Genomic DNA, 17,503 nt, shown 5'->3' on the forward strand with positions numbered 1-17,503 from the left:
CGTTCGGATACGTCGACGTGTCAACTGATGCTCGTCTGTCTCTTGAACTGTAATGTTTGCTAAGGTCTGGGTGGAAAAGTATTATTATTAGTAGTATTATTTGTACGCCAGTAACCAGCACTTTTTTTATTATTATTTTTTAACTAAACTACTGCTGCTTTGTTACTGTCTGTCTGGGGTGTTTAATTTTAACGTTGGGACTGTGTTGCACTTAAAGACGCATTCATCTGTTCCAGTATCCCTAGAGGCATTCAAACATCTCCCGCTGGACTCCGCTCCATTCCTTCTCTGCTCAGTAGCGCGCTTTTGTCTACTGTGGACATTCGGTGCAGCCTAAAACCAAGATCATTTATTAACAGTTTTTAAATATATTTTTGTACGTTTGTTTTTTTTAAGGTTTATAATGGTTATTTATATATTGCTTGTGACAAAGGAGTTATATTGACAGAGACAGAGTCATTTTGCAAGTAGACAGAATAAGGGATGAATGGTGTTATTTATGTCCTCTGTTACACAGATTGCGAACAAACCATAAAAACAGCAAAAAGCATTGAGATGAAAAAAAACTCTTCCTTGTCACGAATGTAAATTTCCTTGCACTGATTTTACTGATTATTTCCTGATTTTTTTTTTAATTTTTTTATAATTTACCTTATTTTCCGTGCCACTAATGTCTAGTACTAAGTATGTGAATTAAAATGTTTAATTATTTTATGGATATTGGTGACTTAATTCCGTTTTGTGTTTTTGACTTTAGTTTCTTTCGATCTTTTCAACATTTTCATTTTACACAGTCGTTCAGCGGATGCTTCGATCGCATGCTTGTTTTTAGCTTTCATCCTGAAATACTTGTACGGGCTGAAAGTTACTAACCGAACAGTTAGGGACGATGCAAAAATCGCATACAAAATGTAAAATAATGTAATGTATAGAGCAACAACCAAAACAATACTAAGTGAACTATTTTAAATATTATGCACAACAATCACACTGATATATATTTTTTGCACGTACCATTGCATGCAGTAAATGACATCGTATGTATGCATCACACATGCACATATATAATGGAAAACGATTATGGAAATGTTATGTTTTCACGTGTGTCAATGTTTTTTAACGCACCTGGTGTTATGAGGGCTTTATGTACTGCCGGGCTTTTCAACTCACTCCAAATCCTGCAGCTTTTCCCGCTCCACTTGAACCGCGGGAGCCTGGGAATGAACAAATCGGAATCGGAATTACTGGCCGACCGCAGCAAAAAGCTGGAGCAAGGCCCTTCAGGACCATTTATGAATATCCCAAAATACAAGAACAACTTATCTGAATGTCTGTCTCACTTTGTATCTCTCTACCTCCCTTTCGCTCAGGTGTCACTTAAGTCTTACTCAGCATTCCTGGACTTTGTTTCCCAAAACCATCTTAACGTGAGGATGACAGCAAGTTCACTGACTTTCTATGGAGCTATAGTTAAATATTATACTACAGTCATATAGAGTTTTTCCAGTATGACAGAATTTTATTCTGTCATTTAAAACTTAAAACGATAAAATGACTGAAGGATATTTTTGCCTTCAGTGATGATCCGCCACTTTTCCGCGTTTATATTTCCGTCCGCTTATTTCAAGTTCTGTAAAGTATATTTGTTTTAGAAGAACTTAAACACACAAAAAACAGGCAGCAAAAGGGATGTATATGTGATCAACGTTAATATGTAGTGATATAATGATCTTTTATTGTGCCTTCAATGTTGTTCGCTGGAAACCTCTCATCTCGCAGGTCTGCGTATAGGTAAACATCACTGTCGTCCTAAATCGAGCTGTGATTTTGCAAAATATTTGTGTTTGTCTGTTGTCTATATGTGGGGGTGTGGGGGTGCAACACGTTTGCCTGGGTCCTGCTCTCTGGTGGGCCTGGGGTTCGAGTCCCGCTCGGGCTGCCTTGCAATGGACTGGCGTCCCGTCCCGGGTGCGTCACCTCCCCCTTCCAGCCTTACACCCTGCGTTACCGGGTTATGTTTCGGTTCGCCGAGACAAGCGGCTTCAGTCGATACATCTGACTGTTTCGTGTTTCTGTGTCTGTAACTTGTTTGTGCCTCGTAATGAAATATTAAGCGGATTAAATTTCGTCAGCAATTAGTGTCTGCAACGTGCCTTCGTGTGCAACGATGCATGCACTTCTTTATTATCTACAGTGTACCAGGACGAGTCCAATTTTCCCGTCCTCGTTCATGTACTCCCCTGTGTGTGCGGTCAAAAGTTTTTTTTTGTTGTTGTTGTATTTTTCTTGTTTTATTCTGCCTTACACAGTCGTTTTAAGTCCTCGGTTTAACGTGTATATTAAAAGATAGTTTAACTCAGTTCTTAGGTACTTTATTCTACATGTCTGTATCAAATACAATAAAGTGTGTGAAATGTCATTTCTGAGTATATGTGATATTTAATACTATTTAATACATAAACCTGATGTGTACTCAATTGATTTCAGACATGCTCCCTTCTGCTTCAGGGTTTGCCGATGATCAGAGTATCGACAGGTCCCAGAATATACGAATGGACCCGGACACGAAAGTAGCCGAAAGTGAAATTTTCGGCAGAGACCTGTTATATCTATCAGCGGAGAGCAAAAAAAGCAATCAAACACGTAACCCCACAGATTTTTCCTGTGACTCGGCGTCTCGCAGCTTCACTTTGCCCCACGCTGTCCTCTTTTACCAGTGTGGTATCCCCCATGGTTTACCATGTGCCCTTTACCAACAACAGCACGAAGATGCTCTGGAGAGGTTATCAGCCTTTAGGCAGGATTTGTAGAATCCAGATGTGTCCACCAGATGTCATCTCCACACAAGGAAGGGTGCCATAATACCCATTACATGGGCACACAGAGAGAGCGTGTCTGGAGATTGTCTGCAAGACAGGGTATTTGTAAATAAAATTACTGCAGATTAACTGTCAGCAGGGGACGGTATGACTGATGGTGAAATGGGAGAATATTTATGATTACAGAGCAGATGAAGCCAGGGAAGCGATGCCGGCGCACAGTTGCGTTCGTCCTGGAACGCGCTGTAATACGCGAGCCGGGGCTGCGTTCGGCCTTTGCGGAGGTGCCGCAATGACATATTTGTCCCGTTCGCCCTAGGAGATGCGTATCAGGGAGTTTACACTGTGGCAAGTCTAGGCAGCAGCGCTGCAGACTCGCCAAACTTGTTCCGTGCCTCCTCGAGTCACCTTGGACTTCCACTTCCAGAGTAAGCACGGCAGGTATGGATTGTTCCCTCCTTCCGCTGCATTTTTTTTTTTTTTTTTTCCCATCGCAGCTATTTTGTCCGTGCCCATTCCCTCGCTCCTTTCCTTACTATGATGTAGAAAAGAGCAGACAGACTCCTCCTCCCTCTTTCCCTCGCTCTCTCGCTCTCCCTCCCTCCCTCCCTCCCTCTCTCCCTCCCACTGTCAGTGTTATTCTCAAGTGGAGATGTGGAGTGTCTTTCTGTCTCTCTCTCTGTTTCTCCAGCCAAATTCAGCTGAGGAAGGTAAGGAAGGACTTTTTTACCGAGGGTCCGTGAGTGTGCGTGCGCACCCCTGCTTCCCTAGGGCCCGCGCGCGCGCGCGCGCGCGCCCGCGTGCGGCGGTGGCACGAGTGTGTCTTTGACGGTTTTGGCGGCCTTCGGCCCCGCGCGTGTCTCTGTGTCTCCAGGCACTTCCGTCGGGCTTCGCCGGCGAGCTGCGGGCTTCACCGGCCGTGCCAAGCTTTCCAAACAAACAAAGGAACGCAAAACGATTCAGGGCATAGATGGATAATAAGTTGGACGATCTTGGCCTCTCTCTCTCGCTGCTCCATCGCCCGTTCGTGAAATCCCAGCTCCGAGAGATGATCCGCAGCACCCTGCTCCACCCCGCCGTCCTCACCAAGTGGCCTTCGGTCAAAAACTCTTTCGTGATGCCTCTGCGCTTTCGACGCTTCCTGCTCCGCCGTGCCCCGTTCTCGGTTAAACTTATTAAAGGTTATGGCAACTTTATCGCGACGGGGTCGAGCGCTGGAGCTGCCACCTACGGAAATGTATTCTCGTGCGTTATATCATCTCCGCCGAGCGCTGCCGCTTTATTGACGCCGCCGCCGCGTTGAAGAGCGACGTCCATATTCATGAGATTGTCGGATGCGTGCGGCGCTTTGCGGCGAAAGGGTTGAGTACGAGGCGCAATGACTCACCGTGCGCGAGGCAGAGCGCGAGAAGGAGCTCGTCCGCGAGAGTGGCGAGGGGAGGCGAGCCTGTGCGCGAGGGACACCTGCGAGTTTGGGGGCCGGTGCGTCTCCGCATTTTAGCCAAGTGTGCGTTTGCGTGGTGTTGAACTGGCCGCCTGTGTTCGGTGAAACGGCCAAACGCGCCACTCAAGTGCTGAAAAAGCTCTCTTTTAGTATAATTCGGCTTTACTGATGGGCACAACGCGAGCTATTGACTGAGAGCAGAACAATGAATGAGAAAAAACGGATTCTCAAAATTTCATTGGCTGCACTTGCTCACTTTGATCTCTACACTAAAACTGCATTGACCTCATACTATATTGTTAATTTCTTGCCCTACATACAAAATTGGAACGTCATTATTTCCTCCGCTTCAGTTCTTACCCAGTTCTTCCGTGTGGCTGCACATGCGTGACAGTGAGGCTGTCGATATTCCGCTCGCATTGCTTTGTGACGGTGACCTTTGCCTTTTTTTTCCCTTGGTCCTGCCTTAATGTGATGTGTGACTTAACAGTCAGCTTGTGTTTTTCTAAGTTTTATGGTCGACGCTGCGTTACAGCGACACGGGGGCAGGGAGAGTACGCTGCGATACCGCAGATATGTCCGCATGCACCCGGGAAGCAGAGAACATCTCATTAACAATATTTCACGTGTCTGATCACATAGCACTGTGTAGAAAGTTCCAGAAGGGCATCCAGACTTTGCAGAACTCCTTTAAATTGTCATGCAGAGCGAATGGTTGTTTCTCAAGCGAAAGAAAATTAAACACTTTGACGATCCACATATTTACATAGGTAGCTTCATGTGTAGACCAACACACCCAGGATGGGACGCCAGTCCATCGCAAGGCAGCCCAAGCAGGACTAGAACCCCAGACCCGCCAGAGAGCAGGACCCAGCCAAACCTCCTGCGCCATCACGCCCTCCCCCCCAAGACCAAACCACTCAAAGACATTTCCTTGTCAAATATGCAAGCGTAATTAGCATTTTGTTCTTAATGATCATCGTCTGGTACAATGATCATGGTCATAATATAAGCGGGACACCGAACATCAACAGGCACTTCCAGGCTTTTGTGTCACTCACAGTGATTTTTAATTTTTTTACCTCTTTTTTATTCCTACTTGCACTTGACCGTAGCATGGAGGTTAGATCGGCCGCGCAGTTGTTCCAGGTTTGGCTCTAATTGCCGCTGATGCTTTTACCAAACAGTCCCGTTCGGTGAGGCTGCTGCGAACGAGAGCGGACATTCTGGATCACGAGTGGAAATGAGCCATTTTGCCTTTAGGGGACACCGTTCACTTCAGGAGGTTTCAAGCTGATGGACATCAGTGTGTCGCATCTGCGCGGTTCTCCTTGTTTCGGGGAATCGTTTTCGAGACATTTTTAACATGCGGATATAGATGTGCCTGTCAAGTCGCTCATGAAGCTTACCTATAGATTATTTAGGATAACGCACATGACATACGCCACCTGACTGCTTTGCTTGTTTCCGGCTGCGGTGCCATTCTGATTTATCGTGGTAGCGGAACATCTCGCTGCTCTGCTACCGTGTCTCGCTCCCCCTCCAGTTCGACGGCCGTAGACGCCGACGCAGTAAATACGGTGGCTTTCAGTTACTCTGCACACGTCTAAGCACGGGCGACAGTTACCTCTTACAGTCGCAGCACTTCCTGAAAGCGAGCATTGATGATGATGGCTTGACTCCAAGACTTCTTGGATGCTCTCGCGCTTGGAGGAGATGCGCGCCACACCTCGCATCGTGTTTTTCCCGCCTCGGACCGCGCGACCTCGATTAACGTTGGGCTAGCAGTCTGGGGTTTGATGGGACATCCCCTGGTGTCTGTGCGGAAGAGTAGAATGTGGGTCACAGCCTGGATTCCGAAGCCTGCGCCGAGGCCTGTCCGTGAGCCGTCAACCCGGTTTGCGAACGTGCTTCTAGGATCCGCGCTGAGCCCTACCTCTACCGAGTCCCGTCCTTGGGCCCTCGACCCTGTGCGAGACGGCGGCTTCTGGACGCCGTCCCGAGGCCTACTGATGGGCTCCTTGCCTGGCACTCAACTCCTTCGTGCAGAGAGATGACTTACTGTCAAGGGCACCCGAGGGCCCTCCCATCTGGCCTGACAGAGATCCCGCTTGCGGGGGTGCGTGTTCGCACACGGGGCTCAGTTTTCCCGTCACTTAGCCGCGGAGCGCGGGGCCAACCTGCAGCACGCTGACTCACGCTCCCCAGCCCTGCAGGTCAGCGAGGCAGACCCATACTGGCCATAGCACGATGGGGGCGACAGCTGCCAAGGAGGACGATGGCCCGCGGTGGCGGAAAGGCGGGGGGGGGGGTGTCACGGTACAGTAGGCGAGAGGCCAAATGAGGAGACCGCACTTATGAATTATGGACACGGCTCCGCTTAACGCAACCCGAGGCGTCGCCGAGACGTCGAGGTTAAAGGACATCCGTTCGGAAGCTCTGCCCTGCGGCGGCCGGACACCTTCGCGGCACGTGCTCCTTTCGGGACTGATCCGTCAGCGAACGTTTCGGCCTCCGTCTCCCGGACTACGGCGTGCTGTAATGACGGAGGAGCTTGTCCTGGCTCGACTGTCTACGGATACTGACATCTGGAGCACATTAGCAGCCGAAGGGATCGAGGGCTGAAGCGCACGGTGACCCAAAGACTACACGGCACGGTTGCGGGTAAACAATGAAACGGGAGGAAGGTGGGGCTGGGGTGGGTGCTTCGGCATATAGACGTCAGCGAGCTCGCTATTGGCTCTCATGCTGACATCGATTGTTAGTGGAACGGTTTGCACAGCACACACTGATCGCTTCAGACGCCCCCCTGGGCTGGGCTACCCCTTACGGGGTACCGGGATATGCAATGGCAACTCGCTACATTCCAGCGCTACGACGCTTAAAACTGGAAACCGCTACGCGTTGATAGCTCTTCCGTCACGTTCGATACCGCTACGTACCGCGTCCCGGGGGAGAGTGCGCCGTTGCAGCCGGCCGGACCGGAGACGAGGAAGAGGCCCGAGCGTCTCGGCGGAATAGAGACAAAGGCTTGCCACGTTGCCCACTCCCTCCCCTGAACAAGCCCTTTCCTCTAAACGGTGGCACGCATCAATAATGGAACAAAATGTATTTCCTGTTTAAGCTCCTCAGAAGCCCGGTGTCACTTTAGAGATGAATAATGGAGACAAACAGAGGGAGGGGACGTGAGGGACGGAGGGACAGATGGAGCGAGCGTGACACAGAGAGGGGGTTAAAACGGCAGGCACGCTCGGTGGCTCCCGGACCCCCCTCGCCAGCTCAATTTGGCACTCAGGGAGGAAGTGCACACACGCCATTTGTCTGTGTCCGCTGGGACGGCGCCTCAGTCCCCCAGTACATCAACGTTTCCATCACCAGCAATTGTCGCGTTTTTGCTACGTGTTGCACATATGAGACACTGCGAAATGGTTTGTCACATAGTGCCGGTCTGGAAATGTGGGGCATTATATATTTCTAATGAAATCTTTAGAGGGTGCGGTGGTGCAGTGGGTTGGACCACGGTCCTGCTTTCCGGTGGGTCTGGGGTTTGAGTCCCGCTTGGGGTGCCTTGCGACGGACTGGCGTCCCGTCCTGGGTGTGCCCTCTCCCCCTCTGGCCTTACGCCCTATGTTACCGGGTAGGCTCCGTGACCCCGTATGGGACAAGTGGTTCTGAAAATGTGTGTGTGAAATCTTTAATAATGGGGTATTACTACAATATTGTGAGCCTGTAATTTTCACGGGAGGTGTGGTGATGCAGCAGGCTTGGCCGGGTCCTGCTGTCCGGTGAGTCCGGGGTTCGAATCCCGCTTGGGTTGCCTTGCAGTGGACTGGCGTCCCACCCTGGGTGCGTCCCCTCCCCCTCCAACCTTACGCCCCGTGTTGCCGGATTAGGCTCCGTCTCGCCGCGACCCCTCTTGGGACAAGCGGCTTCAACCTGTGTGTGTAATTTTTACTGTGGTGCAAGACCAGCAGCACCGTAGGTCACATGACTGGTAATGTGGATCACGTGACTGCCCGTACGTCCTCGCACCCTGATGCGTCGTGAGCACGGGTTTACTGAACTTCGAAAAACGCCGAAATAATTGGCCGCAATAATTAATCTGAAAAGATTACTCATGTTGTCGTGTGTGGGTGATGGGCGGAGGAGGGTGTGCGGGATTAAAAGATAAAGAGATGAAGGCAGAATAAGACGAATGACCAAATTAAAGACTCGAAAAGACTTGGAAGGTCTTAATACGTATTAAATTTTTCATGCTGCAAAAATGTGCGGCGCATTTATATGCCCGTGCGCGTGTGTCTCTGTTGCGTGCCCATACATTATTTCACGTTTGGAATTAAGAAACCGAAGAAGGCCTCTTCGGTGCGGTGCTACTCTGCATCACGTGCGTCTTGCGCTTTTGCGCTTTGCAAACACTTCAGAGCGATGCTTGTTTTAACCTGCCGCCCCAGTAAAGCTCATTCTGATTTGCGGTTATTTGGGCTGAGATGAACCGAGAGGCGAAGCGATACAGAAAAGAGGGAAATGACGGATTGAAAGAGAGATTGGAACGGTCTCCATCTGTGAATATAATCCCCCCAAAATCTGTCCACACTCAGTAGACGGGGGTGCGAGTAGAAAGCGGGACAGAGAGAGGGATAGAAAGAAAGGGGGGGAGAGAGAGAGAGAGTGAGGGAGAGGGAGAGGGAGAGAGGGGGGGAGGGAGAGGGAGAGGCAGAGAGAGAGAGAAAATGAGAGAGAGGGAGAGAGAGATGGAGCAAGAGAGGGAGGCAGAGAAAAAGAGAAGAACAGAGAGAGGGAGAGAGAGAGAGAAGGAGAGGGAAAGAGAGAGAGAGGAAGAGAAAGAGGGGAGAGAGGGAGAGAGAGAGAGGGAGGGGGAAAGAAGAGAGAGCGAGAGAGAAAGAGAGGGAAAGAGAGAGAGAGGGAGAGAAAGAGAGAAGGAGAGGGAGAGAGAGAGAGGGAGAGAAAGAGAGAAGGAGAGGAAGAGAGAGAGAGAGAGAGAGGGAAAGAGAGAGAGGGAGAGAAAGAGAGGGAGAGGGAGAGAGGGAGGGGGAAAAGAAGAGAGAGAGAGAGAAAGAGGGGAGAGAGGGAGAGGGAGAGAGGGAGGGGGAAAAGAAGAGAGAGAGAGAAAGAGAGGGAAAGAGAGAGAGGGAGAGAAAGAGGGGAGAGAGGGAGAGAGAGAGGGAGAGGGAGAGAGGGAGGGGGAAAAGAAGAGAGAGAGAGAAAGAGAGAAGGAGAGGGAGAGAGAGAGAGTGAAAGAGAGAGAGGGAGAGAGAGGGAGGGAGAGCAAGAACAAGGATTTAATGTTAAGCTGCATAACTAGACTACGTTTTTTGAACATAATTAGATAAGCAATGTCAACACTGGATGTCGTCCACCTTCTTTCAGCCCCTTTTGTGTACTTGGAACATTTTAATTCTTATTAAAGCCGTTATTTGCACGGTTTTCTTCGTTCGCTTTGCACAGTCCCGAGTCATTATACCAAGTAAACGCAAACACGTTAATTTGTTATATTTCCAGTGTGAAGCCCGTGTGTCCGCGGACCGAATAAGTGCGATCGTGCACATTATTCGGCCCGAAGCCTCCCTGCCCCAAACCCGCATGCCGCAGCAGAAGCAAACAGACACTCGGAGCATTAAATATACATTTTTCATGCGCTGTTTGGTCTCATCCATCAGCATTTTACTCTTTCTCCCTGTATCAAGTGTAATTCTCAAGGCGGTTCCTCCTCAGCCTGAAAGAGTGTTTATAAACGTGTGTGAGTTTGTCTTAAGTATTCCCTGAAGGCAAACACTGCGCAAGCATCTGCCAGTCACTGTATAAATGTGATTCTGCACTTTTCATCTTTATGGTGGGAAAAAAAAAAAAAAAGAAAAAAACGAATGTTTTAGAGCCCCGATCAATTTTATTAATCAGCCTCTAATTATACGTCCCCAGATGTAGACTGAAGGAATTAATTACGCTGTCGTTTTTCTCCCTTTCAGACCTCGGGTTTTAATCTATTCTTACCCTCTTAATGCACTTTAGGTTATTTCAATTGTCATACATTGTTAATTAAGCGCTCATTCCCGTCTCCGTCAACCGAGTTCCACCCCGTGTGACACTAACATGCATTTCTGTCCCCTCTTGGACGCTTAGACGTGTAATCAATCAGCCTTGTTGATACGTTCCCAAAACTGCGTGTAGCCGCTAAAACTCTGGGGAGTTTTGGTTTTGTGGGCGTAGCGGTGCGGGGAGAACGGCCCTGAACTCGACGTTATTTAGAGAGAAACGGTTGGGAAGGGCGGTGGGGGAGCGATACTGAAATTGCCATCAGCAGCACTGCTACCGACCACAAAAGTGCAAATTCTAACAAGCATAATGTTGAGCACGCACGCACGTGCGCACACACACATCTGAAACCACTTGTCCCATGTGGGGTCGCGGGCAGCCGGAGCCTAACCCGGCAACACAGGGCGCAGGGCCGGAGGGGGAGGGGACACACCCAGGACGGGACGCCAGTCCATCGCAAGGCACCCCAAGCGGGACTCGAGCCCCAGACCCACCGGAGAGCAAGACCCGGTCCAATCCACTCCGCCACCGCGACCCCACATGCTGAGCATCCATCATTATAAAAAAATGACAAACGCCATCTCTCCTCTTCCTTTTTCTCTGACTTAGTGATGTTGCTGGACACCACCGAATCGACATCCGAGCTGGGCTGGACCACCTATCCAGACACGGGGGTGAGAGCTACGTCGCATTTCCTCCCTGATTTCGATAATTTCGCTCGTGCCCGTGACCACAGCTTGTTGCGGTGCGCGATGAGTGAGGTGTGCAGCCGTGAATATTAATGAGAGCGCGAGCGAGCGATGGGTTTGCTTGTTAGTGGGCACGCAAATAGTAAGTGAGTAATGTGACTGAGATTTGGTTTTCTGACCTTAGGCACCAGGTTGAAAGGATTAGAAGGAGAGACGGGGGGTGAGAGAGAGAGGGAGAGAGAGCGAGACAAGGCCGTTGGCATACACTTCCAACTCTCTCTCTATATTCTGACCACTTTTTCCTCTCTCTCTCTCTCTCTCTCTCTCTCGTTTTCCCTTTCTCACCACACTACCGCTCTCGTACTGACTCGCCCCCTTTGGGCACCGTCATTATCTGCCGGGTTGGTGGAGTCGGTCCGTTTTCACTCCGCCGACGGGGAGCCCGAGCGGCGAGCAGACCGGCGAGATCCGCCGCGCCGCTGCCCTCTAGGAGCCACAAGCCCCTGCCCCATCATCACCACCAGCCCCGGTGCCCCCCACCCACCCCCTTCTCTGCCCCCTTTACATTGTTCCCTTCCGGAAAAGGGGAGGGCGGGCGGAGGCGGAGAACACAAATCGGGAGGCTTATATGATTTATTTAGGCACGCACATGACTGCACACGCACTCGGGTACACAAGCACTTACGCTCCGGAGTGTGCGCGCGGGCACGCCTTCGGCAGTATCCAGGTTCCCTTCCGGCTCTCGCTTCTTCACACTTCGTCATGCTTCCCGTTCCTACTTCCAAGCGCGAGTGCGACCGCGGCCAGACGGACCCTTCAGACATCCGTGCCGACGGTAACACTTAACGCCCCGTTCGAAAGATAAATAAAACATTGTCTTCTCGGCGTGGTGTCAGTGTTCAGGTGTGAGGCAGCACCCGTGCGATCTAAGGGTGTGAAACACACACACACACACACACACACACACACACAGGCTCGCAGAAGAGGCAGGAGCCCTACTGTGCGTCTCCCTCCATCTGGGCGAAGTCTCCGTCTCTCAGTTCGTCTTTCCCCCGAGTCAGTCTGTCCTTCGTGCAGCGTGTTACCATACAGAAAACCCACTTCACTGGGGGTAAAATGTACAAACGTTCTCATGCAACAGGCTACATTCGGTACAATGGCAATTTTCCCAAGAACACAGTAATTTTACCCTACAACAGGCGTTTTAGTCACCATTTACTGTTTTTCACTTCATGAGGAGCAGAACCCTTAAGCTTCTTCAATAACGAAACTAGCAACTATTTTATACCTCCTACTTTCTGTCATACGACACACACACGTCACTGCAACCCAGAGCCTAACCCGGCAACACAGGGCGCAAGGCTGGAGGGGACACACCCAGGACGGGACGCCAGTCCATCGCAAGGCGGCCCAAGCGGGACTCGAACCCCAGACCTACCAGAAAGCAGGGCCCGGTCAAACCCGTTGCGCCACTGTGCCCGCGGTATCACATGATTGAACCAAAAACAATATTGATAATGGTAAATCTAGCTCACAGCAAAAATAGCTGATTCATTACAAACTTTTAGGAATAATCCGTATAACCAAGTAAATAACTCTATTTTAATCACGAAATGAGATTTTATAGCATGATTACCCTTCCGCTATTGCAAACACAGTGTTTCTCCTGCTTCCGGGTAACACTGTCGGTCAAAAAATGATTCGCTGTCCTGCGCAATTAATGGAACCGGCACTAACAATCTGGACAATAGGTGATATTTCTGTTACAAATACTAAAAAGTAAAATACGTAGGCGTTATCATTGTCATGCATGCAAAACACCCTTTATTTTGATTAATTTTTAATTTTAGGTGACAATTTTTTTTTATCCGAGGAACTTTTTTTTTTTTTTTTTTTTTTGCATAATGAATAATAGTAACTTGACACCCTACCAATCGAGGCGATGAAATGGTACGAATTAACCCTTTACGGTGAGTGACGTACATGGCTGCACGTGGCAAGACCGGCACCCGTCTGCCTCCGCAAGTGCATATAGTCTGCGGTCCCGATTGAGGTTTTCATTAACATTCATTACCGCGATCATGTCAGAACTACCAGCAGCTCGTGCAGGGGTTTAGATCCGCCACCCTGCAACCGAAGGACCTGGGTTTGAATCCCTGCTCCTGCTCTAGTACTGAATTTATGCAGTAAAAATGAGGCAGCTGTATGAATGACTAAATAATTGTAGGCAGCTTATTTTATTATACCCAAGAGGCACTGGATGAAGGCCTCAGCTAAGCGAACAAGTGTAAATGTATCAGCTGCTCTTCTCTTATTAGTGGTAAACGTTTATCAGCACATTTTATAATGCGTGTTTCAGAAGAGCCCCGGTAGACATTGCAGTCATCAAGCAATTTTTCCAAAACACTCAGTGTAATTTAAAGACCTAGAGGGGAAAATGAGGCATTTAATGGGAGGAAATTTATTTCTATCTGGCTGGTGCATAAAAAAAAAAAAAAAAAAAAAAACACAAGAAAAGGAGCCATACAGCAGGAAAATTGCAGTGCTCCCTAAGTGAGATTCATGTCTGTTCGCATCCCGTCTGTTTTGGCGACTGCGATCTGCCAAAAATGTGCCTCATTCAGTTTTCACCTCGTGCACAATTTGGGCCCATACATTTCGGATAGTCTAAGGAGAGGGAGCAGCCGCGGATCGTGACTTAATTTCACCGATGCGCAGCGCATCTACGTCGACGTTAAAATGACCGCTCCGCGCGCCGCGTCGCGTCACGAAGAGTCGAGAGCGCGAGGCGGACGCGCCGCGCCGTCTCCCTGGCCCTCGGCAGGCGCTCACGCCGGCTCCTTCGGGTCCCTCTGTCTTGCCTGTCCTCTCCGCAGTGGGACGAGGTCAGCGTTCTGGACGATCGGGGCAAGCTCATCCGCACGTTCGAGGTCTGCAACGTCAACCAGAATCCCCGGCTCCAAGACAACTGGTTGGCCACGCCCTTTCTCTACCGACACTCGGCCCCACGGATCTTTGTGACGATGCGGTTTTCGGTGCGAGACTGCGCCAGCCTGCGCTCGCCCTCCCCTTCCTGCCGGGAGACGCTGACGCTCTACTACAGGCAGGCCGACTCCCAGAGGGAGGTGGAGAGGACCTGGGGGGGAGAGGTGAGAGCACCGGGGGGGGCCCCTCGTTTGTTGCACTTGCCCGCCGCCCCGCCTCCACTTTTAAGGAATCCGCTCCCACCGCTCTGCCTCCCGCCCTGCATCCGCGTTACGGTGCATTACATACAGAGCATTACCCCGGGCCACAGCGAACCCGCGGGATTTTTGATTCCCGCTAAGCGATTAGAGTGGATTGTCTTTCGAGGGAGCGAGGACCGGCTCGGCGCGCCTCCCCTGCAGACGAAGTGGGGCAAACACAGCTGCGCTCCCTTCCAGTAGTGAATGGCATGAAAAAAGCGAAAGGATCCAAATGAAACAAAGGCCCACCGTGGGGGTCCGAGTTCCTCCGGTGCGTGAAATCCCATCCTCCTCCTGTTGCTCGCTGACGATCGCTCTCCCGTTCCCTCCCACGGCCTCACCTGTGCAGACAAGCAACGGAGAGAAGGAGACGAGGGAGGGCTGGGTGAAAATCGACACCATCGCCGCAGACAAGAGCTTCAGCCGCGTAGAGCCCAGCCTGCCGCATCAGTACCAACCGGACCGGTTGCGCCGCATCAACATCAAGACGCGCAGCTTTGGCCCCCTCGCACGTAAAGGGTACGGGCCCTTGGCTCCGCTCCACCTGTCTCTTCGCCCCGGTAATGGAGCATCGCTCCCAGTTAACGCACGCGTCCCTTTCAGGTTTGTTGTAGCCATAGTGGACAGCGGAGCCTGCGTGTCCCTGATGGGTGTGTCCGTCTTTTACCGCCGCTGCCCTGCCACCACCCGACACATGGCGCTGTACGCCGCCACTCCCTCGGGGGCGGAGTCCACCGCGCTCGTACCCGTCGACGGGACCTGCGTGCCCCACAGCCAACCGCAGGGCGGTGCCGCACCCCGCTTGCACTGCAACGCGGAGGGAGACTGGATCGTACCGGTTGGCCAGTGCGTATGTGACGAAGGATTCGAACCCAACCACAACGGCTCGGCCTGCCAAGGTAAGTCCCGGGTCCCAGGTAGGAGCTGGAAGTTACAGGTTTCAGTTCGTGGTTTTGCGTCTTGCAATTTTAATTACGGCGTTTTAATTATTCATTATCGTATAATGTCCAGTTTGAAGACCGGCATGCCATGAGCGGGCAGAGGATCCAAAAATGCTGGAAGGAACAGTGTGCGAGGAAAGAAAAAGCCACATTTGTTAAATGTTGTTGTTTTTTTTTTTTGTTCTAATAATCAGCCGTCATTTTTGCATGCGTTTCACACTGCGCTCCGCTGACGCACACATGCGCTCCGACCCGAGGTCTACGGTCACAATTAATACTTCAGCATGCTGAGCTCGCCCCCCCCCGCAGAGCTCCTTCCGTCCCTCGCTGCTCCCGAGCGTCGCCGATCACCGCGGCCAGGGATGAGTAAGGCCCAGACAGAGAGACAGAGGTCGGGTGGGGCGAGAGAGAGCGGAAGGAGGAGAAGCGGCACATGTGTGCCTTTTTCAAACAATGATCTCGACGTTTGATGGTTGCCTTGGAAAAAGATGCTTGTTTCGCAAAAAAAATGGTAAGAATAATTAGACATGAAGGAACGCTGGTGGGATGCACTATGGCACAGCAGTGTGAAGCTGTCCATCATATGCCATGGCATTCAGAAATTCCAGGGGGGTTGTTACTGGAGGGTAATGCTGTTTGTGGGACTGTTCGGTGCCCATTAGGGGAGACCGGGGCACGGGCACGGGGCGGCGGGGGGTGTCGGGCGGGAGAGGCTGGTGTGGAATTTATTATGAGCAGGGTCCCGCTGCCGGGGCAAATTTCCACTTTAACCTAAAAGTCAGAAAAAGTCGCCGGCTGACGCGGGCAGGTGGCAGAAGCGGGGCGACGGGGCGACGGGGTTAGAGCGGTTGACAAGACTGTCAAAAAAGCAAAAAGTGAAGTAGCCAAAATTGCGGGATTTCTTAAGAAAAAGAGGAGGGGGGAGGAAAGGAGGATGTGACACATTTAGGTCATTGTGATGCAATGGCCACTCGTCTGTGAACAAGTGACAGAAACCGCAGGGGAGAGAGAGAGAGAAAGGGCGCGGGGGGGAGGGAGAGAGGGATAAGTGGAGGCAGGCTAGTGACTCAGAGAAGAGAGAGTGCAGGATCCTCAGAAAAGATGCGTAAAACACAGCGCAAAGCGGTAAATGTGCAAGCGCCAAGTTTACCGCGTTGCATAATGAGAGCGAAAGGTCTAGATCACCGGGAGAGATGTTTTCTCAGCGATTGGCGCGTTTTGGAACGTACATCACAAGCGCTCCACGGTGACTTTTAATGACGCGTGAGCACGTTTGTTCTTTCGGGGCTCGAGCCACGCTCCCCCTCCCCGTTAGCGCCGCGTGAGTGGGGTTAATGGGCGAAATGAATTCAAGCAGCAGCGAGAGCTCTTCCGAATGTCATAAACATCACACGAACGCGTTTGCATTATTCACGAGGTTGCATTTACACGCGACGGCCGTCGAGAGGAAGCCGGGTCCCGAACCCGACGGTACGACGCCCTGTGGCGGACTCCCATCGAACAAGATGCACCGAACGCAAACGGTGCTCCGAGCAAGGCGCCGTGTCCCGAGAAAGCACAAGGCTGGGAACGCCAGCGCTTTGTCATTAGTGCGCCGGGTCCACGTTTCCACGCGCATTTCGAGGACGGGAGATCGGGACGCGACCGCCGAACGGATGCATTTTGATCGCAGTTCACGGCTCTGCGGGTTTGCGACGTCTCCGCGCGGACTCGCTCGATCCGGAGCCGCGAGGGCAGAGCCGGGGCCCGAGGACTCGGGAGCTCGATGCCAGCGGGGCTCGGAACCAACAATGTTGCGGTGTGAGTCATGGCTGCTTCGAGGGGATGTGTTTTAAATTAGGCCGACCTGTCACTGGAAAGCCGACGTGTCGTATAGCGGGGTAAAACTCCCCCCCCGCCCCGATCGTCATGCCTCCTGCCACATTTATACAAAGGCTTTTCTCTTTTCTCTCCAGACCTCGTAACCTGATCGCTAAAGGTCCCTTGACAGAGTCCAGCAGCGGGATACAGAGAGACGATCGAGAGCTTATGCACACCTGGAATAAACTCGAGACAAGAGCAGAAGGGACGAACGTACCGGGTCTCAGCACGCGCAGTGCATGCACGTGCCGTGTACGGTGCATAAGAACTGAACGCTGAATATTTCTGAGCTGACTTTTGTTTTTATGGCAACTGCCAGCATTTAGTGCGGCTTAGCCAAACCATTTGCGGTGCGTGTTATAAATATTTTCCAAAACATGCAATTTCAGCCGTCAACTTTTCTGTATGATTTTTTTTTTTTTTTTTTCCCTCAACATGGTACACTAACATTGTTGGCTCTTTCCAGTTGTTTACC

The 17,503-nt window shown here is 51.1% G+C and overlaps 1 protein-coding gene across 3 annotated transcripts in view; it reads left to right on the forward strand.

Moving 5' to 3' along the window:
* The first annotated feature begins 3,448 nt into the window (after window positions 1-3,448).
* The window catches only part of ephb6 (eph receptor B6), a 28,239-nt gene continuing 14,184 nt past the window's right edge, over window positions 3,449-17,503 (forward strand). The window contains exons 1-5 of one of the 3 annotated variants that reach the window (XM_029260147.1): window positions 3,449-3,529; window positions 10,924-10,988; window positions 13,880-14,152; window positions 14,577-14,746; window positions 14,831-15,126. In XM_029260147.1, the coding sequence (XP_029115980.1) occupies window positions 3,472-3,529; window positions 10,924-10,988; window positions 13,880-14,152; window positions 14,577-14,746; window positions 14,831-15,126 (862 nt within the window). In that variant the 5' untranslated portion in view covers window positions 3,449-3,471. Of the gene's footprint in view, window positions 3,530-10,923; window positions 10,989-13,879; window positions 14,153-14,576; window positions 14,747-14,830; window positions 15,127-16,231; window positions 16,969-17,503 lie in introns of those variants that run through there. The other 2 variants (XM_029260148.1, XM_029260149.1) reach the window with 2 other exon arrangements.

Source organism: Scleropages formosus, chromosome 18 (assembly GCF_900964775.1).
Source record: "Scleropages formosus chromosome 18, fSclFor1.1, whole genome shotgun sequence".
Lineage (NCBI taxonomy): Eukaryota > Metazoa > Chordata > Actinopteri > Osteoglossiformes > Osteoglossidae > Scleropages > Scleropages formosus.